Consider the following 26,867-nt stretch of genomic DNA (forward strand, 5'->3'; position numbering starts at 1 on the left):
ACTTAGTTTTGAAATTCAAGGTCAATTAAAGCTAGGTGTATCCGTGTTTTGGGTATTCTTAATTTCTGGGTTTTTTAATTTTAATTCCCAGTAGGTATTCAGAAAGCTTTTACAACAAACATAAGGAAAATTTTTATACTGTCTTATTTTTTTCTCTTATTCAGAAATCGAAATGAGTTGGCTGAAACTCTTGCGCTCCTGAAAGCACAAATAGATCCTGTACTATTGAAAAACTCTAGCCATCAGGACAACTCTTCACGGGAAAGCCCCAGCTTAGATGATGAAGAGACTAAAAAAGAAGAAACGCCTAAACAAGGTTTTTTTTGTGTGTTTTGTTTAGCTTTGTTTTGTAATCTCTTCTTTCTTCTCCCGTTCTTCTTCCCAGCTATATAAATATGAATTCTGGTTTTACTTTAAAAAATGAATAGCCTGTCTATAAAATGAGGTTGGTTTTCTTTTATTTTAAATGGGCAAAAATAGACCATCTAGTGATTGATCTTTTACATAGAACATTTAAAAAAGTCTAAATCAAATGTTCAAATTATCAAAACATATCTTTTACAAATTTAAGAATGTAAAGCTATCTAGTAAACTTTTATGTCTATAATAATTCTCATTTTTAAGCCTGATTTCCTGAGTTTTCTATATAGTTCAAGTCTCCAGAAAGAGACAACCCAGTCCTAACCTTTCTACAAGGGATGAAACCAAACTGCAATTTTTGGCTAACATCTTTTTACCTAATACTCAAGTGTGGTTGGTTTTTATTTTGTTTTGTTGATAAGATACCTTTTAATGACACAGAAAAGAGTTTTGCTGTTCTTATGTTTTCTTCCTTTGCTCTTAGTTTTTCTCTACTGTGTTGTTAGGGACCTGAAAGCAGTGTGTTCTTATTTAATTTATTTGATGCTATGACAGATTCATTCATAATGCCTTCCCATATCTGCAAGCATTACTTGAAAACAAATAATTATACCTTTCCATGTATGATATAATGCTTGTTAGTATGTAATAAGCATTGCTTTATGTCAGAATTCCAATTATTACCCTCTTTTCACCAGTGTTTTTATGATTTTGAATATCTGTGGTGATTTATTTCTAAGCCAAATTTCTGATTTGAAAACTTGTTTTCTATATGTTACCGTTTAATTCATGGGCTAATATAGTAAAACTTAATTTCAAAGTGTCTGAATCCCCAGTTGAATATCTAGATATTTTTAGTATCATTTCCTAAGGATTAGTTCTGGATTTAGACTTAATGTTTGTTAATTTGTTTATTTGGTTTGATCAGTCATTCATATACTTGCTTATTCCCATACACATTTATAATTAAAGCCAGAAGGAATACAAACTGGGAAAAGAGGTCAAGATAATAGACATTTAAAAGGTAATTATTCCCATTAGGAGGAGACCTTAAGTTTGACATGAACTTGAAGGGAGACTCTTATGTGGTTTAAATTGGGAAGAAAAATAAAACAAACTAGTTACCCTGTAAAGTAAGGCTCTTCCTAGTATTTAATTCTAAAATTTCGTTGTGGAACCTTATGGTAAAGGAAAAGATTCTACAATAACAGGTATCATGAACTTTACAGATTATCATCGACATTAACATTGATATAAAATTTATAGTCTATATTCCAATATTTTTCATTTGTCTTAATAGTGTTCATTTGGGCATTTTCTCCTTGATTTTTAGATTTAGCTCAGAATCATGTATTATATTCAGTTCCCATAGTTTCTTTTCTTTTTGAAATTGTCTAAACTATGTCAATGTAATTTTTCCCATCGCAACCCCTCCCATGCATACTATTCAGTGGAATTAATCATATTCTCAATGCTATGCCTCATTACCATCCGTAACAGAATTTTCCTGGAGATCTTTTTTTTTCCCCAAATATTTTTATTGACAAATCATCACACACATACAGTCCATGCATGTTGTATAATCAGTGGCACACATTGTCATCACATAGTTGTGTATTCATTGCCATGACCATTTTTAGAAAATTTGCATCATTCTAGGGGGAAAAAAAAAAGAAAAAGAAAAACTTATGAATCCCATACCCCTTACCCTGTGCTCTCATTGACCACTAGTATTTCTATTAACCCAATTTATTTAAATCCATATTTTTTTACTCATCTGTCCATATCCTGGATAAAAGGCGCATCAGACATAAGATTTTACAATCACATAGTCACCTTATAAAGGTTATATCTTTATACAGTTGTCTTCAAGAATCAAGGTTACTGGAACACAGCTCAGCAGTTCACGGTACTTCCCTCCTGCCACTCCAATACACCGTAAAATAAATAGTGCTATCTGTATAATGCATAAGAAAAACCACCAAGATAATCTCTCAACTCTGTTTGAAATCTCTCAGCCTCAGACACTATATCCCTCAGCGTCTGACATTCAAGAAGGTTTTCTCAATCCCCTGATGCCAGGACCTGGCTCATCCTGGGAATCCTGTCCCACGTTGCCAGGGAAATTTACACCCCTGAGAGTCATGTCCCATGTAAGCGAGAGGGCAGTAAATTTACCTGCTGGGTTGGCTTAGAGTGAGAGGGCACATCTGAGCAACAAAAGAGGGTCTCTGAGCGTGACTCTTAGACATAATTTTAAGTAGGCTTAACCTGTCCATTGCAGGAATAAGTTTCATAGGGGAGAACCCCACAATTGAGGGTTCAGCCTGATGATTTGGTTGTCCCCACAGCTTGCGAGAACATCAGAAATTCTTCAAAGAGGAAAGGTGAATATTTCCTCCTTTCTTGGGGATCTTTTTTAAGTGAAGAATCTAATTAAGTAGGTCCTAGATGGGGCCTCTGATTTGTCATTTCTGACAAACTGCTGCTGGCATTGTCCCACACTTTGAAGAGCAGAATTGTAGAGGCAGTCTTCTCCTAACCTCTGACTCAAATATAATAAAGAGTTAAATAAAGTTGTTTCTGAAACTATTCCTCAATAAATGTTGATGTTGTAACAGTCAGCATAAACAAAAGCAAGCAGTTTTTGGGAACGGACTTTTTTTTTTTTTTTAAAGTAGAGGAGGAAAAGCAGCACATTAATCCTCTTATCTTTTTTTCCTTCTCTATATAGTGCTGCTTCTTTTCTTTTGCTCTGTCAGCAACATTTTTCTTATTCATTTAATCAGCAAGAACTCCTTGTGCACCTACTGTGTGTCAAGCATGTTTTCAGAGTAAAATCCTGTCTCTTTTGACGCTTCACTACAATAGGTAAAATAGGTAACATAGCATTTGTTATGTGCCAAGTACTTTTCCAAGTACTTTATATTAAGTGAGATAAACTTTACAACAAACTATGAAGTAAGTATTAGGTGTGTTATTATTTCCCTTTTTCAGGTGACAAAAGGGAGAAACAGAAATTTTAGTGTTCCACAGCCAGTTAGTGGTAGATCCAGTATTCATATCCAGGTAGTCTGTCTTCAGAGTCCATTCACTTCTAATGCTGCACTTACAGTCCCCAAAGCTCTGCATCTCATCCCATCTTCTCAGGTGCAGTTACTGCAGTCTGACCAGTGACACGACCAAAGAATATGTTCCTGGTATGTCATTTCATTACTCTGAAATATAAGCAGACAATGTCAAGGGGCAGGGGATAGTGGTTTGACAGTTAGGAACAGTGCTGGCATCTAAAATACTTAGAGAGCTAAAGCACAGTGTGACAGAAGTTAAAAATTAGGTGTGGTTGGATATTTGGAAATCAGACAGTAAGAAGAAAAATTAACTGAGAATTGAAGAGAGAATAAAACAGCCACTTTTATTGTTGTGGCTAAAATAGATTTTTTTTTTTCTTTAATTGAATCACCATGCTTTGTATCTAACCTCAGTAAGATAAATTTTTGTTTCTTTTGATATTAATGCCAAGTTCAAATGAATTACCTATTAAAGTTGACAAAATTACAACACATGGCCTAGAAATTTTATTTGCCTTCTGTTTCAAAGATAATTAGAATAGCCTTCTGAAAAGTCTAAATGTGTTAGACTGGCATTATCTTCTTACAGTCTTGCCCTTTTCTTTCTTTCTAGTGTTATCTCCTACTATTTCTTTACATGCTAACTGGTTCCAGACCATCTAGATGCCTTTATTTTCTTCATATGTCTTAGGCATTCCTTCTGTCTTCTTTGTCATGTTCTTTCTCAAAGATGCTATTCACCCAGTGTGGAAATCCTAGTTATTTCAAGGGCCATCTGAAATTCCACGTTCTTATTCCTTCCCTGAGCTACAGTAGCACTTTAATTATTATATTATATTTATCTCACTTACCTTAGGACTAAACATATATAGTAACACCCTTGAATTTTTTTGGTTCTCAAATACTTGTTGATTGTGGTCTTCTCAGACTATGACAGATTTCCAAGTGAGAATTAGGTGTTGTTTAAACACCTCTCTAGCTGTAACTTCAGGTGGTACACCACCTAGAAATTGTAGAACACCGTGAAATTTAATGTATAATTTCACTCTAAATACTAATTTTAATATAGATGAGACCAAAGAAAACTTTTCAAGGAGAATCTCAAAATCCTAGCCTTTAATTAGTTTTTTCTATTAATTGGAAAAAGACTGTCCTTTTAATCATTTTTATAGTCTTATACTTCTGCCAACAAATAGAATGATAAAGAAATATCATTTGAGAAGCTCCTTGTGCCGGTTTGAAATGATGTATGTGCCTTAGAAAAGCCATGTTTTAATCCTAATCCCATTTTGTTAAGGCAGCCATTTCTTCTAATCCCTATTCAGTATTGTGTGTTTCAAAGTGAAATTAGATCATATCCCTGGAGATGTTATTTGATCAAGAGTAGTTGTTAAGCTTGATTAGATGGAGGCATGTCTCCACCCATTTGGGCAGGTCTTGATTAGTTTCTGAAGTCCTATAAAAGAGGAATCATTTTGGAGAATGAGAGCAATTCAGAGAAGACAGAGCGGAGTGACATAGCCACAAGAAGCAGAGTCCATCAGCCAGTGACCTTTGGAGATGAAGAAGGAAAATGCCTCCTGGGGATTTTCATGAAACTGGAAGCCAGGAGAAGAAGCTAGCAGATGACGCCGTGTTCGCCATGTGCCCTTCCACCTGAGAGAAACTGTGACTGTGTTCACCATGTGCCTTCTCACTTGAGAGGGAAACCTTGAACTTCTTCGGCCTTCTTGAACCAAGGTATCTTTTCCTGGATACCTTTGATTGGACAATTCTATTGACTTGTTCTAATTGGGTCATTTTCTTGGCCTCAGAACTGTAAACTAGCAACTTATTAAATTCCCCTTTTTAAAAGCCATTCTGTTTCTGGTATATTGCCTCTGGCAGCTAGCAAACTAGAACACTCCTGTATACTACAAAAATTGCATACTAGTGGTCAGCCAATATGATTGGCTTGAAAACGTATTCATTTTGGTTTGTACAGAGCTGCTTTTTTTTTTTTTTGAGATTTCTCATCACATAAAATTCTCTGTTTTAAAGTATATAGTTCAGTTGTTTTAGTTTATTCACAATGTTGCACATTCATAACAACTACCTAATTTCAAAACATTTCTATTACCACAAACAGAAACCCTGTATCCATTAAACCTTCCTTTCACCCCTCAGACCCTGACAACTATTAATCCTACTCTCTGTGTCTAGGGATTTGCCTATTCAGAACATTTTCTATAGCTGAACTCATATAATATGTGACCTTTTACATCTGACCTATTTGACTCAGGATGATATTATCTCGATTATCCTTATTGTAGCATCATTAGTACTTCATTCATTTTTGTGACTGAATAATATTCCATTGTATGGATATACTATTTTTTGTTTATCCATGATGAAATTTGGGTTATTTTCAGTTTTTGGCTGTGGGCAGTTTCAAAATATTATGGAGCCCAGAAAAGCCATGTTTTAATCCTAATTCAGTCTTAAGGGCGGAGCTCTTTCTTTTAATCCTGATCTAATACTCTATGTTAGAAACTTGAATAAACTATTTCTACGGAGATGAGACATGCCCAATTGTGGGCATGACTTTTTGACCTGATGGAGATATAGTTCTACTCATTCAAGGTGTGTCTTATTAGTTTACTGGAGCCCTTTTAAAAGGGGATCCATTTTGGAGATACGACAGATTCTACAGAGAGAGAGCTATAGAAACTTCAGAACAGAGCTCACACAAATGCCAACACTCGGAGACATGGAGAGACACGGATGTTTGGAGATTGGAGCTTGGAGGCCAGCAGATGTCACCATGAGATGTAAAGCAAACCAGAACCTGGGAAGAGCTAAAGAAAGCCAAGAGTTGAAAGCCAGCCCTGAAGAAGGAAAGTAAGGAAACCCCCACAGAGGCTGAAAGCAACAGAACCCAGAAGCAAGGGACCAGCGGATGACAATCACATGACTATCCAGCTGACAGAGGTGTCCCTGACCCATTGGCCTTCCTTGAATTAAGGTATCTTTCTTGGATACCTTAGTTTGGCCTTATAGGGTTAGAACTGTAACTTGCAATTTATTAAATTCCTTTTATAAAAACTATTCCATTTCTGGTTATTGCATTCTGGCTGTTTGCAAACCAAAATAGGCTGTTACTGATAATGCTGCTTTGAACTTCATGTACAAGTTTTTGTGTGACCATTTTTATGTATGGTGCTTTTTAAAAATAAGAATTTGCTATCAACATTTAGAGATGGCAGTATTTCCCAGATAAACCATCAAATCTAGCTTCTCTTGAAAAAGTATATTTGGCATCTCTGAACCATCATTCATACATGTCAAAAAGAGGTTGAAGTTGAGTAATGGTTGCCCTCTTAGGTGGAGCACCTAAAATTGCCTGGTTCTTACATTGTGTTTTTCTCGTAGTATTCATTGTCCACCAGAGATTTTCTTAGGCTCAACTAAGCATTCATACTCAGAAGACTACAGTTAACATCAGTCTACTAAGATTAATGTAGGATAGGAGTCATGACTTGTCAGCAAAAGTAACATCTGTTATTTGTATCTTAAAAAATAAGCCTTGGGGCAGTCCATGCAGCAATTCATATGGCTACCCAAGATCTATCTCCTACCAAGGTGACCCCTGTAGGAGCAGATGGATGGAATTCATAAGAGTTGGGTACAGTAACTACTTTGTCTTAAAAGCCTTGTGTTCTGCAGGAGCCAGTATCTCTTATAAATACTTTATAGGAATAGCTTCCAGGTCCTCATGCCCAAGTACAAGAGCCATCACAGTCAGAAGAGGCTGAAGTATGGTATTCCCTTTGTGTATTTATGGTTCTTTCCCGTCCAGATGCAGTTCATCAGTCAGAGGTCCTCTTTATTATAAGCATTGTTGCCTAATAATCTAATTAAATTCCAATTTTTATTAGGTTATCGAAAGTCAGAGTCTCGAGGGCAGGGAAAAACATTCTGTTAACCTTTTGCCCACAAGTGGCTTAGTCCTACTGTGGTGCTTGGAAACCTTTTTTTTTTTGGCACAGGGGTGGGGGTGAGGGGATAATTACTTATAATGACATTCAGGACAAAATCTTCCATCAGCTAACATTGTCCCAAAGATTCTGTCTCTTAGGCTGGTTATACATCCATTTGAAACATTTTAGATATTGTAATTTTGTAAATTAATTTACTTATAAATCACTTCTTCATGAAATTGGTTTTTTAAGAAGTTTATCAGTTTTTTTGTTTGTTTGTTTGTTTTTTGCAACAGTCAGCCTTGTTTGAGAATTAAAGAGACATTAAATGACAACTAATGAGGGCACCCTACTCCTGGGGTACTGCTCAGTCTGGAAGGCTGGGCAGCCAGCTGGGCAACAGAGCCAGGTAGTCAGGGGTCAGGCAGGTGTAACTTATGAAACTGAAGTTTAATATAGTACGGTAACTAAATATGATGGCATTCAACTATACAAAGTGTGGATATTCTGAGATTCTGTACACAAAGCATTCATCAAAACTCTATTAATGTTTGGAAATAACCTGCATTTATGTACAGCTCTTCTTCTGATATAAACTGTGTAATAGTAAACATTGCTCCCTAGTGAACAGCTCATGGCTAAGTTTTGTACTGCATATGATGGTGATAAGTACGAGATCCAGTGTTGTCATCATGAAGCCAAAAATAAAAAAAATCAAAGTTTCTGATTGTAAATAAAAGGATTAATGAATTAGGAACTAGAATATCAAAATTAAGTAGGCTTTTTAATTTAAAAAATAATCTCCAGCTTTGTGCATGTTTTTTGTGTAATGTTCAGTAACAATAGAATTTAACGTGTCTCTGGTATTTGGTTTTTCTTATTCTCAACCTACTTTATTCATTTATATTATCTGCCTAGCCTCCAGAGCCAGCTAATGGAGTTTTTGAACAATTCTTTGGAATGCAAATGCTGATAGTTACAGCTATGAAGAAATACTTTGATGTTGTGTAAGGATTTAGGATGGACTTCAAAAAGTCTTCATACTGGACATAAAATAACCCACTATTTTTATTACCATATTAAATATTGTTTTACACCAAACAATTGTAGGGAGACTAGATGAATACGGGTTTTATTGTCCTTTTACAGGAATTAATAGAAATGTACTCTTTTCATCATCAGCTGTCCTTCTTTAAATCCAGCCTAATTTAAATAGAAAAGATAAAGGACAGAAAATAAATTCAAAGTTGCATTCCTTTTCGTTTTACTTTTATGCCATGAGCAATAGGATGCAAACAGTTGTACATCTTATGTGATTGGAAGCATAAAACTAAAGAAAGGTGTCCCATCCATTTTGAAAATTCATTGGATGGTAAGATGGGTCAGTTTGTAAAGTCAAAATTGTCCAAACTTGAATTTACTGCAACACCAAAAAGCCTTGACTTAAAGCATACCATAAGGCTTTCATAATTGTATAAACTGTGTTGAAGTATGTGTTCTGAATTTGTTGTGGATTGAATCAGGAGGAGAAAATTTAAGTTGTTCATGGATTCTGGAAAAATGATAGCAGTATGATTTTTAACCTCTAGAAATTCCCCCGTAAAAAGAAAATATTGATGGCAAAAACAGAACCCCAAGAGGACATCTACAGCATAAGTTTTAAAAGAGCTGGGATACTCTAGGCCTAATGGATTCTCAGAATTCAGCAGCCAAAGCTCTCTTCCTAGGCAAAGCTCCACATTCAGTAGAAACTGCTAGGAATAGAATCCAATTTTGTCAGGATAATAGGGATAAACAGAAAAGAATGTTCTGAAAAAGTGTGGGAGGGGAATAGAGCTAAGTGGTCTCAAAAAGTAAATTGCTTTAACTTTTTGTTGTTGTTATGGGAAAAAAAATTTTAATGAAAATGGTCTCTAAACTCGAAAATGAGCAGATACATTTTACAATTAATCCATTAGATAAAAAGGGTACAAAGCATGTAGAAAATATCCATATAATTTCACCATTAAAAAGAATATAATCATTACAGAAGTAGAATTTTCTCCCGATCAACCTCAACTTCTTTTCATTATGGAGAATACAAAAGGCAAGGAGTGGAACTCTACAGAGAAGTCAGGGGAAGAATGCGTGACTCTCAAATTTGAACCTGTGTCGGTAGAAACAAAAGAGGAACAGCGGCCTTCCAGCGAACCAAGCACATCAGGTTTACCAAAAACTTCAGCTAAGGGCACCAAACGAAAAAAATCCAAGAAAGATGACAAAGCTTCCTGTTCACAAGAGAATGCACCATGCAGCAACAGCCCAAAACCTCAGAAAAAGATAGCAATTTTTTTTTCCATTACCATCTAAATTGCCACCTGTCAACCTGCTTCACGGAGACATCCTGCGGGCTTGGTGCCAGCAGTTAAAGCTAAGCACCAAAGGACAGAAATTAGAAGCATATAGGCGAATCTGTGAATATGCTTACCCAAATCAAAAGGATATTCCTGTCACAGCAAAGGAGGCCAAGATCCTGACACAGTCTCAAAGAAAATCACTGGGGGAAATGTTTCTGGAACAATCGGAGAAAAGAAACATGTCTTCTGAGGGCACTGAGCCTTCGGAAATGGCTCCTCCACCCCAGGAGGGAGTATCTGCCCAGGAGAAATCTGGTCTTCTAGAGGGAGTGAACACAGTTGTGGTGACAACTTCAGCCCAGGAGGCTGTCTTGGCCTCCTGGACGAGAATTGCAGCCAGGGCTGGGAGGATGGAAGCCATGGAAGAAGTCTCCCTGCAAACACAGATGGTTGGGTTCACTTGCAATTTCATGCTGGACAAGTTTGGGTCCCTGAAAAACAAGGGAGAGTGAGTGTACTCTTCCTGTTACCTGCCTGCAATTTTCCACCTCCACACCTGGAAGACAATATGTCATGCCCCAGATGTGTTCAAAGGAACAAAGTCTTAATGAAAAGCCTCCAGTGAGATTGCAATACCAAGAAAATGGTACTTCCATGATTGCAATTCATAGTGGAAAAGGGCCACAATCGACTTATGGTGCCACTGACCACAAGCCCTGGACCTCACTGAGCCCTCCATGTTCCCTGCTTACAGGACACACAAACTAGTGTGTCTCAGGTTTTACTCCTTCAGACCCCAACAGTGCCTGATTCTTCATGGGTTGGGATATTGGAGACTCTTAATGTTTAAAAATGGAGAGAAGAAGAAGAAAAAAATGTTGCAAGTTACTATTCATTCCAGTTTAATAAGATGACAAAGTTAAAAACCTGTCTATACTCCCAGATCTTCCTCCTGAAGTAGAACTGACTAAACAGCTCTTTTAAGTGTGTAAATGCTCTTCAGGTAAACACTGTGGCACATAGTAAGGACCCTGCAGATGTTGATGTGGTGTAAAAAGAATTTTCCTCCTGTATTGCACTTCCTGCCTTATAAGACTGCTTTGGAAACGGCTCCTTTGTAACTGTAAGTTCAGTGGCTTCAGATTGAATATTTTAAGCTGATTGGAGAGCTGTTATTGACCCCCCACCCCCCAAAAAACCTGACTATTTTACAAAATGGCATTTTTCAAAAAGTTATTCTTAAGGCTGTGTTTTGGCTCTGTGATCAAGACAGTGTCCTTCCCCAATCTTTATATATTGAATTAGAAATACATATATAAAATACTTCATTACCCATTGAATTTAGTGAGCCGTAGTCATTGCATGAAAACATACTAATGTTCTTAACTCAAAGGCACATTAAGGCAAAAAGCATGATTTTGTTTTGTTTATGATTCATTTTTAGTTTTTTATGTACTAACTACATTTGTTGTCGTGAATTTTGGAAAAGATAATGATGCTTTTCATTTGTCCTTTGATTTTGGGGGGTGGGCATGGGTGGATCGTTCAGGAATGTCCTATGATTTTTATATGGCAGTTTCCCATATTTTATTATTATAAGTAGGAGAGGTTTCTTTTTACTTTATGCCAATGAAGGCATAAAAATTAATATGGTGGAAGAAGTGGTAGGGTTGGAAAGTTTGTAGCCATCATTTTATAGACTGTTTAGGCAAGAAGCCTCAATAAGTGTTAAAGGTAGAGAGAAACGTTTGTTGAGGGCAGGATGTTTTCACAGTCACAGCAGTGAATCCTCACAGATTGCTCTCTAGCCATCAGGAAAAAGAAATCCAGCAGCCCAACAAGGAAGATTAAGGGGGCTGATATGACCTGAATCTCAGTACCACCACCTAACTAGGCCATCAGGAAGTACAATTTACTAAACTTTTCTGCTTCTGAATTTCCCTATTTGTAAAAGACACACGTAGTATCCAAGACTGATGTGAGGATTAAATGAATAAAAATACAACAGGGTGGTGTGAACAGTGGTTTAGTGGCAGAATTCTCACCTACCATGCCAGAGACCTAGGTTCAATTCCCCGTGCCTGCCCATAGAGAAAAAAAACCACAACTGAATGACATCTCAGTTCTTGTAAATGTGACTAATTTCAATACCCACTTTTGAGGGGTTTTGTGAGGATAAATAATTGATGTCAAATAGTACCGTGTATGGCACATCATATGTTCTTTAAATGTTATCAGTACTACCTGGCATATAAGGAGTACTCCACAAATGTTGATGTGATATAAAAAGAATATATGTGTATATATGTGTAAAGTCTCAAAGTATGAATAAATCATTATGGGTCAAAAAAATATATATATAATCAATAGTGTAACACAAAGACATTTCAGAAGCTGCTAGGTAGCACACTTCATAGTGGACCTGTAAAACTAAGGGAAATAAATGAAAAGTATTTATTTTGCCCTTGTTTTGTGTGTCTTTAGATTACATGCAACTTAGTTGGAAACGGTATGGATACATATTTTTAATAAAACACAGTTTTAGTTCAGCATACTCTTAAATGAGGATACTTGGGAAATAAGGTTAAATGTTAATCATACCACATATGACTGGACTCATGTATGTTAATATTGGAAGAATCCTTAAGCGATCAACTTAATCCAAACAACCCTCTTCTGGTTAAAAGCTGAAACTGAAACCACATTTGTTTTAATTTTGAATATTTTTGTAAAAACAGGTAGGGGAACTCTGGAACTATAAAATTAGAAAAGCTGTCATAAATAAGCATCATTTCTATAAATCTATTTGTACCTAAATATGAGCAACTTAAGAAGTATTAAGGTCAAATTCCCTTGAATTAAAAGAACGAAAGAGGATAAGAAACAGAATAACATCAACACGCAGAATGAAAACGTGTTTGAAAGATACACCCACAAAATCTATGAAAACTCTTAAGTTAATAAATAGGTGGTAGGATTCAGGAGAGAATTCAATTTTTAAAAAATAAATGTGGTAATATAGTACTAATGTCTTTTAAAAATAAAAGATGGAAAGGGGAATTTTTTTTAAATATAAAGAAAATGAAGTTGATAAGAATTTGAGAGTAAATGACAGTTACTGAAAATACACAAAGAAAATCTAGTAGTCTATGAGGAAGAAAACCAAAGTGAGGTTATAAAACAAATGCAAAAGACTATTTCTAACAAAATTATCCTGAAATAAAAAGTCATTTAATGGCTGCCTCCACAAAATGGAAAAAGATTAAAACATGGCTTTTCTAGTTTGTGTAATCCTTTCAAATTGGCACACTCATGTAATATTTTATTTGCAGATTATTTAATAAAACACAATAATGCATTGGAAAAAAAAAGTCCTTTAAAACTGTATATTGAAAAAAACATTAGACCTTAGAAGATCAACCCAGAACAACCAGCATCGAGATATGTACTAGTAAAATCATTGGACTTAAAAGAAAGAAATTCTTTGTCCATCAAGAGACAAATATCAATTTATTTATAAGGGGTAGAATATCAGATTGCCAGTACTTTTGTGTGTGTGAGAAAGATTTATTAGCAGAGCAACATCAGGAAGCGTTGACTCAAGAAATCAACTCCACCAACTGTGATTTGGCTAGGAATTTTAAAGGGAATTCCGTGTAAGGCAGATGCTGTGCAAGGGAGTTTATCGCAAGAATGCAGCTGCCAGAGAGTGGAGATTGAGTAAGGGAATTTTATCACAAGAAGGCAACTGGAGGTTGAGGAGTCCCAAAAAGTCTCGAGATGTTAATTCTCTTTTGCAAGAAAATAAATGAGGTTAACATTGTATTTTAACTCATCAAATAAAATAAATATCCATGTGTCCAGATCAGTATAAATAATTGAGTAAATAAATAGTTGGGGCAGTAGGGGTGCTCTTGCCAACAGAACTTCATTTAGTAAATGTGAAAAAGAATGAGGGAAACACAAAACCACTATTAGAAGAACATCACAGTAATGAGTTTTGCAGGCAAGATCCTTAATGGATTCTAAAAATAGTGGGAGAAATTTGGAAAAGAAACAGACTATTAGCACAGTTTCAGAGAATCTTGCAAGATATGTTAGTTACCAGAGAAAAAAAATAGTAACTTCACAGTAGAGAGAGTAGACACACATTAACCAAATGATCAAGGTTAACATTACAGTAATAAGACACAGTGACATCATTATCTCCAGATACATTGCACTGAGAAGGATGCAACTTCTCTTCTTTGGAATTCTTGTCAAAAAAAGTATAATCTCATCCCCATCATGATTAAGATGGCAGAATGAGACACTTCAGGGCTCCATTCCCCCACAGAAGTCTTGAACAACTGTGCTGGTTTGAAAGAATGTATGGACCCTAGAAAAGCCATGTTTTAATCAAAATCCCATTTTGTAAAGGCAGGATAATCCCCATTCAGTACTGTATGTTTGAAACTGTAATTAGATCATCTCCCTGGAGGTGTGATTTAGTCAAGAGTGGTTCTTAAACTTGATTAGCTGGAGGCGTCTTTCCATCCATTTGGGTGGGTCATGATACGTTTCTGGAGTCCTATAAAAGAGGAAACATTTTGGAGAAAGAAAGAGATTCAAAGAGAGCAGAACAGAATGACACAGCCACGAGAAGCAGAGTCCACCAGCCAGCATCCTTTGGAGATGAAGAAGGAAAATGCCTCCTGGGAAGCTTCATGAAACAGGAAGCCAGGAGAAGAAGCCTACAGATGGCGCTATGTTCGCCATGTGCTTCCAGATGAGAGAGGAAGGAACCGTGACTGTGTTCATCATGTACCTTTCCAGATAAGAGAGAAACTCTGTGTTCACCATGTGCTCTTCCACTTGAGAGAAAAACCCTGAACTTCATCAGCCTTCTTGAACCAAGGTATCTTTCTCTGGATGCCTTAAATTGGACATTTCTATAGACTTGTTTTAATTGGGACGTTTTGTCGGCCTTAGAACTGTAAACTAGAAACTTATTAAATTCCCCTCTTTAAAAGCCATTCCATTTCTGGTATATTGTATTCTGAAGCTAGCAAATTAGAACAACAACCAGTAAGAACAGGCAGAAATATTTCTCTCAAAACTCAAAAAAAAACAAAACAAAAAACAGTTGAAAAGACTGCAGTAACAGGGCAAGCGCCAAATCAAGAAAACATTTACTTAGAAGCCATAGGATTTCATGATACTCTGACTGGCTCTTCCTCCACCCCTCATCAGCTTGGCATGGAGCTGACCTAGATCCCAGTGCAGATTCCTAGTCCTGGTACCAGAGAGAGCAGAGTAATCCTTATGCACATACTGAGGTCATGTCTGTTCCAGTCTGTCTGGTGGTGGCCTGGGAGACCCACCACCCCAGAAACTTGCACATGTGTACAAGATAGCTCACAGAGCTCTCCTACAGAGTGCTATGGGAGAGCAGTAAAATTGTGCTGCCTGGGGCAAAGGATTGTTTGCCATAAGACATAAAGTGCATTGCTCAGGACCGTGGAGAAACTTTCCTAGGGAAGAGGGAACATTTTCAACTGTGTAAACAGGTGAATTTCTAAGGCCACCCATGCATACCAAAGGCAGGACACATGTGCAGAAAGATCAGGGAGGCCCTATACTTTGGCCTGGAACTATTTGAATTCATTCTTAAATTTTAAATCCTAAAGCAGAGTACTTGGTCAGATCAATCTGCCAAGACTGGGGAAGGAGTTTTCTTTTTACTCCCCCCACCCCTCTTTTTTTTTGTTTTTTGTTTTTTGTGCCCTCTGACTTTCAGGGAAAGCTTTGACATAAGATTAGCTGGATATAAGCTTAAGGAACATACACCTCAGAGTCTAAATATGCTCAAAGAGCTTAAGGAAATCATGAAAAAAAGATAAACACTAAATATCAATAGAGATTGAAAATATGGAAAGGAGCCCTAAAGAGTTGAAGACTGCAGTGCCAGATAATAAAAGTTTCCTAGAGGAGCTCAACAACATATTGAAGCAGGTAAAAGAAAGAAAGAGTGGACCTGAAGAGAAGACAATTAAAATAATCCAATCTAAGGAGCAGTAAGAAAAATGAAGAAAAGTCAGCAGGGCCTAAGGAATTTGTAGGACACCATCCAGTGTATGAATGTACACATTTTGAGAACCCCGGAAGGAGAAGAAAGAGAATATTCAAAGAAATTATGGCTGACAACTTCCCACAATTAATGAAACACATGAAGATATACATCCAAGATGCTCAGTTAACACCAAACAGATAAACCTATATAGATCCATGCTGCAACATATTAAAATCAAACTGTTGAATGCCAAAGATTAAGACAATCCCGAAAGCCACAAGAGAAGCGATATGTCATACACAGGGAGCCTTAATAAGATTTAAGTGCTAATACCACATTGGAAACCGATGGAAGAATTAAGACAGTGGGATAACATTGTTAAAGTACTGAAGTAAAAAAAATACCAACCAAGAATTCTGTATCTAGCAAAATTGTCTTTCAAAAATAAGGGAGAAATTAATTAAGATATTCCCAGATAAACAAAAGCTGAGGGACTTTGTCACCACTAAATCAGCTCTACAGGAGGTGCTAAAGAGAGTTGTGCATATTGAAAGAAAGGACAACAGATGATATATCGAAGTTGCATGAAGAAAAGATCTTGCTAACAATATTTGTAAATATAAATGCCAGTGCTATTGTATTTTTGGTTTATAACTCTACTTTTTATTTCCTACATGATCTAAAAGACAAATGCATAAAACAGTGATAAATCAGTGGTCTCTGATTCACAATTCTAATTGATAAATTATGTATAAACATAATTTGTCGCAAGAACTACATAAAGGTGACGGATGGAAGGGTATAGGAACATAGTTTGTGTATACTATTGAAGTTAAGTTGGTGTCAAAGCAAAAGAGATTGTTAACATGTTTATGAGGTTAAATTTAAACCCCATGGTAACTACAAAGAAAATGCATAATATGGAAGCTTATAGAAACAGAAATAAGAGTACATGTTGTCAGGGGAAATGGGAAGTTAATGCAGAACAGGTTTTCTGTTCAAGAAGACGGGAATGTTTTAGTAATAGAAGGTGGTAAGGGTGTCTTAGTATTCTGAATGTGATTAATCCCTTAGAGTGGTTATATACTTGGAACTGGTTATGATGGAAAAGGTGCTATATATATGTTTCCACAATTTTTTTTTAAGGAGCAACTAGAGACAGTTAGTTAACTGCAATACCGTGATCCTGTCTGGGATCTAAGAGGAAGGAGAAAAGGCTTAAAGGGATATTATTTGGTCATATGAGAAATCATAATATAGATTGTTAACTTTTGATCAGTGTTAAATTTCTTGAACTTGATAACTGCACTTAAAGTGGTTATATAAGTAAATATTCTTAATCTTAGAAAATATACATGCCAGTGATAAGTATTCAAGGAGCATGATATATATATGTACAGCCTATACTGAAGTGTTCAGAAAATGGATTGATAAATAGATAAATGCATAGAATTTTATGGCAGATGTGGCAAAAACTTGAAATTGGTGAATATGGGACAGTTGGAGTAGAGAAACATAACCCGAATTTTATATTGAGAACCCCAAATAAGTCCAAAGTAAGAAGTATTCTACAAATTAAAACTTTTTCAAGGCATGAGACAAGGGAAAATGAGAAATGGTCACAAGTTGGAGGAAACTAAGGAAACACAATAACTAAGCAAGACATTGATCCTGGAATAGAAAAGTGGGATATCAGTGAAATTCAAATATAACCTGTTTAGTTGATAGTATTGTAACAGTGATAATTTCCTGGTTTTGAAATTGTGCTAAAATTATTTAAGTTGTTAATATTAGAGAAAGCTTGAGTAAGATGTACCTGTACTCTTTGGACTATTTTTATAGCAGTGTAAGTTGAGAATTATTTCAAAATAAAGCTTAAAAATGGTGAATGACTAGTAAATAAGAATTTAGATGTAATAAAATTTAAATGAAGAAAGTATTGTTTTTAATGGCTATGTGCGTTGATATACACAGAAAATGGGAGAATATATAAAAATTTTTTATTTTTCTCTAATCACATCGAAATGTTATTCTAAGAATATTTCATGCATAAGATGAAAAAAGTGAGTAATTGGTATTCTAATTTTATTCTAAGTGGTATCTTTGAAAACCATGATACTCAGTGTGAGGAAATGAAATATGATTTCAGTTATAAAAGGTTAAGAAAGCCCTCTGGAAATATCAGTATCATGATTTATTATTATTGGTAATAATTAATATAGATGTCATATAAATACATTAAATTTATTAATTCTGTCCACTGAGAAATCTTAGAAACATTGGCCAAATCAGTATGAATGATCATCTTTGTGCCCAGGTCGTGGTCTTGAAATATACTTTCCAACTGAACTTCAGCCAAGGCTTCTCAGAAAAATGGCTGATTCCAGCTCTGGAACATGATGTGCCAGGAAACATCTTGGGTCATATCAGAAGACTCAGAAGCTAACTTAAAAAGGTTTCCACTACTCATATGCTACAATCTAATGATCAACAAGAATAATAACTATAGTGGATTAAAATACATGGAATATGATTAAATCCATAGTTTCATAATGATACTAAAATTTGTCCACTTCTGAAGGATGCTATTGGAAACCAAATTATTATTTTGGGAATTGGTAAATAGAATTGAGCACTCATCCTGTCTTTTCTATATGAACTGAGCACATGTAACAAGGTATTGAATGGGTAAAGTTTGTTTTTATAGAAGCATTTCAACCTATCACTGTTGGAGGAATGATAGAATGGAAATATCATTTGCCATCCATAATGAATTAATCTTTTAGATATTGAACATCAAGATCTCCTAACATAACAGAGATAATCCGATATCGTATACCTCCTGATAAAAACCATACAGTATCACCCAAGATGTAATTTTCTCACAAAAATCAAACCCCAGTGTAATAAAGTCTATGACCAAACTAATGATTTACAGGAAATGAAAAGGACTGAGGAGCATGTTAAACTATATAATGGGAGTGCAGTCATCAAAATCTAGACTGGGAAATTATAAGACAAATTATTTAGTGTTTTCAACAAACTAATGTTTTGGTATCTTCAATAAATAAATTTTGAGAAAAATGAGAGATGACAGGGAAGACATTAAAAGGTGAAAAAAATTTTTAAAAAGATGTAAATAAGAAAAAATAAACAAGTAAAACTGAATTTAGGATGTTTAAGAATATACAGTAAAGAAAAGTATAAAACTTTAAAAGCAAATTAAGGAAGTGATTACTGGAAACATCAGGTTGATAGTTATTCTTAGAAGGGAGGGAATTTTTAAAAAGGGGTATGTGAAGGGCTTTTGGACTCACTGACAAGGTTCTAGCTCCTGATTTGGGCAAAAAATATAAGGCTGTATCATGATTTTTTTTCAATTAAATTTTTATTGGCATAATATAAAATATGGTGATAATGAGTACGTTTTAAAATTACTAATAATCTATTGAGAAGAATAGAATTCTTTTAGGGGGGATAACATTACAGTTAGTTGGGGTTCAAAGTCAGTGTTCCCTAACATCAAATTAATTGCAAATGTTAATTTGTAGAAACTTGAGAGCCATAACAAAACAAACGGCAGGACTAATTGACCCTGCAAGCTCTAATTTGCCAACCCTATGCTAGGTGTACAATGAAAAAATTGTTGAATGAATGAAACAAACCCTAATCTCAGCCTGCTGTAGCATGCCCAGATCCTGTTTGCTGAATTGGTAACAATTTCAGCACAGAAATCAAGTTTGGATTACAAAGGAGCGGCTGTCATGGAAATGGCCCATCTGCTTACCATGTTTCCCAGCTGCTGCTTCCATGTCCATGTACCCCCTTCCCTTTCAAGTACAAACTTGGTGAGTGAATGCTTCACCCCTAATAAACCACCTTCATCTATCCAAGGATGCCTGTGAAGGGAGGAGAGGCTTGGCTGGAGCCCAGGCTTCCCCTGACCTTTGCTTCTTTCACAGTTCCTGATGATTTTTAAGCTGTGCAATGTGTCCTAAATGGTTTTCTTTATTTTATTATACTTAGTTATGCAAAAGGTCTTTTTGCCTCTTTCAAATATCTACCACCATGGTACTTTTTTTTTCATGGAATCATACAATATGTAATACTTTGTGTTTGATTTTTTTTACTTAGCATAATGTTTCTTTTTCATTAGAGAAGTTGCAAATTTACAAAAAAGTCATATAAAAAATAAAATATTCCTATATATCTCTGTATGGTTGATACTTTGCATTGTGTGGTACCTTGATTTCAGTTGATGAAAGAATGTTAAAATATTGCTGTTAACTATAGTCCATAGGTGTATTTTTCCCTATATATCAACCTGTTATTCATACCTGGTAATAGTGTTGTATATTTTAATTTATGAAAAACATGCCTATTTTTGTATTATTAACCACAGTCCATTGTCCATGACAAGGTTCTCTGTATTATACAGCCCCATGTCTTATCTTCTAACTTCTAGTAACATACAGAACCCAAAGCTTCCCCCTTCAACCATTTTCACTAATGTGAATTCAGCACTGTTAATTACACTCAAAATAATGTGCTACCGTCACTACTCTCCAGTTCCATAAATATCCATAAATAGAGATTCTGCACCAATTAAGCATCAGCTCCCCATTTTCTACTCCAAACCTGGTAACTCTACATCTCCCCCCACCCCCCCACCCCCGTAACCTGTAGTCTCGATTCTGACTCAGAGTTTGCTTATTATAATTAGTTCCTATGAGTGAGATCATGCAATATTTGTCCTTTTGTTTCTGATATATTTCACTCAACATAATATCCTCAAGGTTCATCCATGTTGTTGCGTGCATCATCACTTCATTCCTTTTTATGGCTGAATAATATTCCATTGTAAGTATATACCACATTTTGTTTATCCATCAGTTGATGGACGCTTGGGTTGCTTCTGTCTTTTGACATTTGTGAATAATTGCACTGTGAACATCAGTTGCAAAAGTCTGTTCAAGTCCCTCCTTTCAGTTCTTCTGGGTGTAGACCTGGTAGAAGGGTTGTTGGATCATATGGCAGTTCTGTACTTCCTGAAAAACTGCCAAACTGTCTTCCATAGCAGCTGTACCATTTTATATTCCCACCAGCAGTGAATGAGTGTTCCTATTTGTTCGTATCTTCTCCAACGCTCGTAGTTTTCTGTGTACTATAGAATTTTTTTAACTTTTCTTTATTGTGTAATGTAACATATTTACAAAGCAAAGAAAGAAAAGAGCGGTAGTTTTCAAAGCGCTTTTCAACAAGTAATTACAGGACAGATCCCAGAGTTTGTCATGGGCTACCATACCATCTTCCCACATTTTTCCTTCTAGTTGCTCCAGAATATAGGAGGCTAGAAGGAATACATTTTTTATCATCATAATTAACTTTTCTTTCTTTTTTATAAAAAATAGCATATATACAAAAAAGCAATAAGTTTCAAAGCACAGCACAACAATTAGTTGTAGAACCGATTTCCGAGTTTGGCATGAGTTACAACTCCACAATTTTAGGTTTTTACTTCTAGCTGCTTTAAGATACTGGAAACTGAAAGAAATATCAATTTAACGATTCAACAGTCATATTCATTGCTAAAACTGACCTTCTATGTGTAACTCCACCATCACCTTTGATCATTCTATACCTTTCTTTAGGGGTATTTGGGCTATGGCCATTGTAACTTTTTCATGTTGGAAGACTAATATGGGGCAAAGAGATGGAACCAGCTTATGTTCTGGAGAGGCTGGGCCCTCTAGGTTTCAGGACTTAACTAGTCCAGGGCTCTATCTGGAGGTTATAGGACTCTGGAAAGTTACCATAGTGCATGGAACCTTTGGAGAATCTTGTATATTGCCCTAGGTGTTTGTTATGATTGACTGGAATATCTACCACGAAACTTTAAAATAAGTTATAAAAGAATTAGCACTAGCTAATATCCCTTTAGCTTGCAGTGAAATGGTAGTACTAATGTCTTTGTGCAGGTAGCTCCTATCATTTGTTCATTGTGTGAATGATGACACTTTTAAAAGAATATTTCAATATTTTAAGCCCCTTTGGGAAATTCTAAAAGTCATCTTCCAAATGATGAAAAGTTTCTTTGCCAAGCAGAATTTCAATTGCAAGAAAATATTCCTTGTAGGCATGAATGATATTTCACTCATTCATTTCTTTCAGCAAATATTTGTTGAATACATGCTGTGCAACATACTCTAGTGTCAGTACTGGAGATAATGCCAAGAACAAAATCAATCAAATTTGCCTTTATGGAGCTTACATGTCACAGAGAGACAGACAGTAAACAAGAATAGCAAATAAAATATTTAGTAAGTTAGATGTAGAGAAGGAGCTATGAAGGGAAAATAATTTGGTTGAAAAGAGGGTGTAATTTTAGGTTGAGGGTCTAGAAAAGGATGTGAAAAGGTGATATTTGTAAGAAAGACCTTAAGAAGCTGAGAGAGCAAGCCATGCAGATAACAGGAAAAACACTTAACCGATTTATTGAGATACAGTTCACATCATACAATTGACCCATTTAAAGTGTACAGTTGGATGGCTTTTAGTATATTTTTTAAAAATTAGCACTGTTGTAAAAACTGCTGTGTACATATTTAATTTTAATGACAAAGACTACATGAATGGGGAGCCATCCTGTTTTGCCTCAAACCATCTTGGATTTGCACTGAGAGTCCCACGTCGAAGGAAATCCCTCAGACCAAGGCAAATGGATGCTTATAATTTATCTGATTATAAAGGCAGTACATGTTTACCATAGAAAATTTGAAAAGTTGTAAAGCAAAATATAAAAATTATTAATTATCCTTTGACCAAGACGTAGCACTGCTGTCATTATTGTGATCTATTTTTTCTAATCTTTATTTTAGGCATGGTTGCTTATTTATTTATTAGAATTGAGATTATATGTTAAATCTAGTTTTTTTGAGGGGAAGGGGATGGCGTGGGGCATGGGCAAGCATCGGGAATTGAACCCGAGTCTCTGCCATGGCAGGCAAGAACTCTCCCACTAAATCACCATGATCTGCCCTTAAATCTAGTTTTATATCCTCCTTTTTGCACCTAGCATTTTACCAGAAGAATTTTCCCATGTTTTAAAAATTGTTTAAAAAAAAGAAGTTCCAAGTATAAAGCAAACACTCGGTAAATACTTATTATTGAACGTCTATACTAGTTTATACTACCACTACTGGTATATGAGCATGTTCCTTTCACCATACTGTTAAAAGCTTTGAACATTATCACTAGGTAAAAACTTTGCTGATGGGTTTGATCTAAAATCTCACTGATTTTTGAATTCTAATTTCTTTGATTACTAATGGAGCTTAAACATTTCATCTCTAAATTGTCTTCATATCCTTGACCCATTTTCTTTGGAGATCTTTAGTTTTTTCTTACATTTTAAATGGTCTTTTAAGTGCATTTGTTAATCCTTCTTAAAGGCAGTGTACCTTCGTGTCTCTTTTAAATTTGTCATGTCTGTGCCTAATTTTTGTTTTGTAAGTTGGTCAGATAAACTTGGAAGTATTTTGAATTAAGTATTTTTATTATGCATAGAAAGACTTTCTATTGATAAAAGCTACATCTTAAAATCTATTGATGTTAATTATCAACATTTAGACTAGAGTTTATTGACATTTCAGTCCATTCAGTTTAGTCAGCAGACGTTTAAATGCTTTACTGCTGATGAATGTTCTATGATTAATAGTTCATAGACTAGTAGGGCAGATAGATTGGTAAACAAACAATTGTAATTATGGGTAATAATCACATAGTAAGAGAATATCTAAAGGAGTGTGCAAACACAGGAAAGGTTAATTAATTAATTATAGAGTAAGAATCAGGTAAAACTATGAAATAAAGTGACATTTAAACCAACTTTGAAAGGATGTAAGATTTTGCCAAAATAATGATACTAATATTACTAATATCAGCCAACATTGAGTGCTTACCATGTGCCACTTGGGCCAAGTAATATGTATTATTTCATGTAATTATTAACAGTCTTAGGATAGTCATTTAGAAATTGGAAAACTGAGGAATGGGGAGGTAGAGAAGAATGGAAATGGCTTTTTAGGCAAAATTTTCACAAGTTAAGTTAAAAAAAAGTGATGGTAGCTCTGGGAGCATTGAATTTTTGATGTGTATAAAGATTGTAATAAAAGGAGGGAGCAGATAATGAATAATAACAACAATAATAGTTTCCAAGTACTGTGATAAGTGCTTAACAAATTTTTTTTTAAACATCCTCACTGTATCAACTTTAAGTAGACATTTTTACATCATTTTTGAAGAGTTTAGAATAAAGAGACTTAAAAAGGTTAAGATTCTTGTCCAAGGTCACACAGTCTGTCATTGTAGATGCAGGTGGCGTGAGAGCTTAAAGAATTGTCTTGACTCATCATTGTCTTAATTTTTTTATGAAATAGTTTACATAAACAGAAAATAGTACAGCAAACACTGATATACCATTTTGTGAATCAGCAAATTTTTTTTGCCAAAATTTGCTTTGGATTTAAAAGAAATTTGGAAACATGTTAATACTTCCCTCTCCATTCTCTACTTCCCTTCCCTCATTTTACAGTTTTAAGAATCTTTCCTATGCATATGTTTATGGTTTTGCTACATATGTACATAGCCACATCAACATTTCGCATTTTTATATATCGTGTGACTTTTCTGTGAATGGCATCATGCAGTACCTGTCCTTTTGGAATTTGCTTTATTCGTCATCCTTTTTTTTTTGAGATTTATCCATATTGATCCACGTAAATCTGTTTCTGTCATTTTAATTGCTGTTTAGTGCCCATTTATCCATTTGCCTGTTTGATGGATAAATAGGTTATTTCCAGTTTTTCACTTTAATAGCAATAATCATATATATATTTCTGCTTAGTTGCATGTAAATTACCCTCTGGAAGTAGAATTGCTGAATTATAGTGTTTCTTCAAGCTTTATAGCAGATATTTTCAAATTGCTGTTTGAAGTGTTTATGCTAATGTATACTCTCCCCATAGGTATATAAAATTTGAACCAGAATCTCAAACCAGTGAGCTATTTTTAAATTCACATTCTTATCTTAGAAGAAGAGGACTATAGAAAGAAGTTAAAACCTCTGTAGTCATTAATTAACCCTTTATCACCCAATAGATGACAAGTTCACAATATATTTAGTGGATGGATAAATTTTGGTGAACATGGGAAAGAAGGAATAGGCATCAAAAGTGAAAGCAAAATGTACAAGAAAGAATTTCATTGAGCTGCACGTTTATTCAAGCAGGTTTTTAATTTTTTTCTTCTAATTAGAGATCAAGTGGTAAGTAGTCATGTTCTGGTATAACAACTCCATGAAGCCATCAAGGACCCTTGTCTTCCATCCTTAGTATGTGGCTTTGGTTATTAGTCTCGAAGTATTGTGTGCTGACTCTTGGCAGAAAGAAGAGATAAGGGCAAAAATATGGTTCGGCCGAATCCCTAAGTCTCACCCAGTAGAGAGAAACTTGGCCAGATCGGATCATGCAACTCCTAGATATAATGTACCTGAGGGACGTGACTGCCCTCCTGAGCAAATCAGAATTCTGTTACTAAGAAATTAGAGCAAAGATACTAGATAGGAAACTAGCAATATTCTCTACTCTGTTAACAAATATAGAACATCAATAATGTTTCGTGGCGCACTGTTTCTGGTTGGGGTAGTTGGGAAAGCATAGAGATTAATGATCAGTAAATATTTTGGAATAAATGAATGAACCAACTTTAAAAACTTACAGGAGATGGCATTTCTATTGAATCACCTGTCTTGAATTTAATATATTCCTCATTTAATTTCGCTGTATTGTTACTCACATCACAATCAATTGAAAAAATTAAAGATAACCGCCTCACTCTCTATCTCCAAAAAAATATATAGTGCGATTTTTTACCTTGGGTCACAATTAGAGCCTAACATGCCTCCTGAGCCATAAAACCTGTAGAAGAAGTACTAAATAATGTCCAATAAACCTTTATTTATTAGGTTGAAGTTACTTTGAAAGATTATAATCTGAATATTTTCATTTTTAATCAAGATTTTCATTTAATCAGGTTTCCTAGCACCTTAACCAATCTCAGTGATTGGGAATTCACTACCATTATTTTATGAGTTGGAAAAGGAAGACATACAAATTAGATAATCACTCATCTCTAAAAATTTTCTTAGCATGGTACAGACATCACAACACTGATAGGGTAAAGAAGGAAGGGTAATACTGATATTACCGTAATACTGATACTACAGTTACAGACTTTTTATTTGCAACATGATTGGAAATTAAAAAATGATTATTTGTAATAAAAACATTCATTCTTTTAAGGAAATACTCAGGCCCTTGTTTTTAAAAAAACAAGTCCTACTTCAATGTCCTCACTTCTGTCCATTCCATTTTTATTCTTATGAAATATATTGTAACTCTGATTCATCACCTTGATGGGAATTTGTTCAATGTTTTAAAATTTCCTATCTTGGAAGACCTTTGCTTAGAATTGAGGATTTTCAGTATGGTAAGGATAGAGTGAGGGTGTGGGAAACGGAGGTAAAATTAGTACTTAATGAATTGTGAAAACACTCTATCAAAGATTTATTAAATATGACTTTTGTTACATATGTTTAAATCTGCACAATTAGGTATCCCATAAGAGTTGATGATGTATAGCCAATAAGGTATAAAAAAGAATTAATAAGTAAGCCTTAAAAGTTATTAACTTCTAAAATGTTCAGTAGTGACATTTGACAAATGGTAATATAGCCACTTTGAGTTATCTTATGTAATTACTAAGATCAGTTTTTCAAAAGGTATTTAATATCTGAAAGAGCTAATATTTTAATGAAAAAAATGAGACAACATGATTTCAACTTTGTAAAGAAATACACAGAACTAAAAGGAAGTAACCTAAAATAATGTATACCTCTAAGTGAGCTTATAGACAAATTTTTTTCTCTTCTGTATTTTTCATTTTCTATATTGAATGTATATTACTTTTATAAAATGAATGAAAGAAACCATTTATTTTCCCAATAAATTACTGTGTTACCTCAGTGAAA

At 35.0% G+C, this 26,867-nt stretch overlaps 1 protein-coding gene and 1 pseudogene across 3 annotated transcripts in view; both read left to right on the forward strand.

Moving 5' to 3' along the window:
• RSF1 (remodeling and spacing factor 1) overlaps window positions 1-26,867 on the forward strand; it is a 185,183-nt gene that overhangs the window by 98,260 nt on the left and 60,056 nt on the right. For 2 of the 3 annotated variants that reach the window (XM_077113472.1, XM_077113473.1), the window contains exon 5: window positions 165-316. In XM_077113472.1, coding sequence (XP_076969587.1) covers window positions 165-316 — 152 coding nt within the window. Of the gene's footprint in view, window positions 1-164; window positions 326-26,867 lie in introns of those variants that run through there. The other variant, XM_077113474.1, reaches the window with a different exon arrangement.
• Window positions 332-20,441, forward strand: LOC143644455 (developmental pluripotency-associated protein 4 pseudogene; annotated as a pseudogene).

Source organism: Tamandua tetradactyla, chromosome 8 (genome assembly GCF_023851605.1).
Source record: "Tamandua tetradactyla isolate mTamTet1 chromosome 8, mTamTet1.pri, whole genome shotgun sequence".
NCBI lineage: Eukaryota > Metazoa > Chordata > Mammalia > Pilosa > Myrmecophagidae > Tamandua > Tamandua tetradactyla.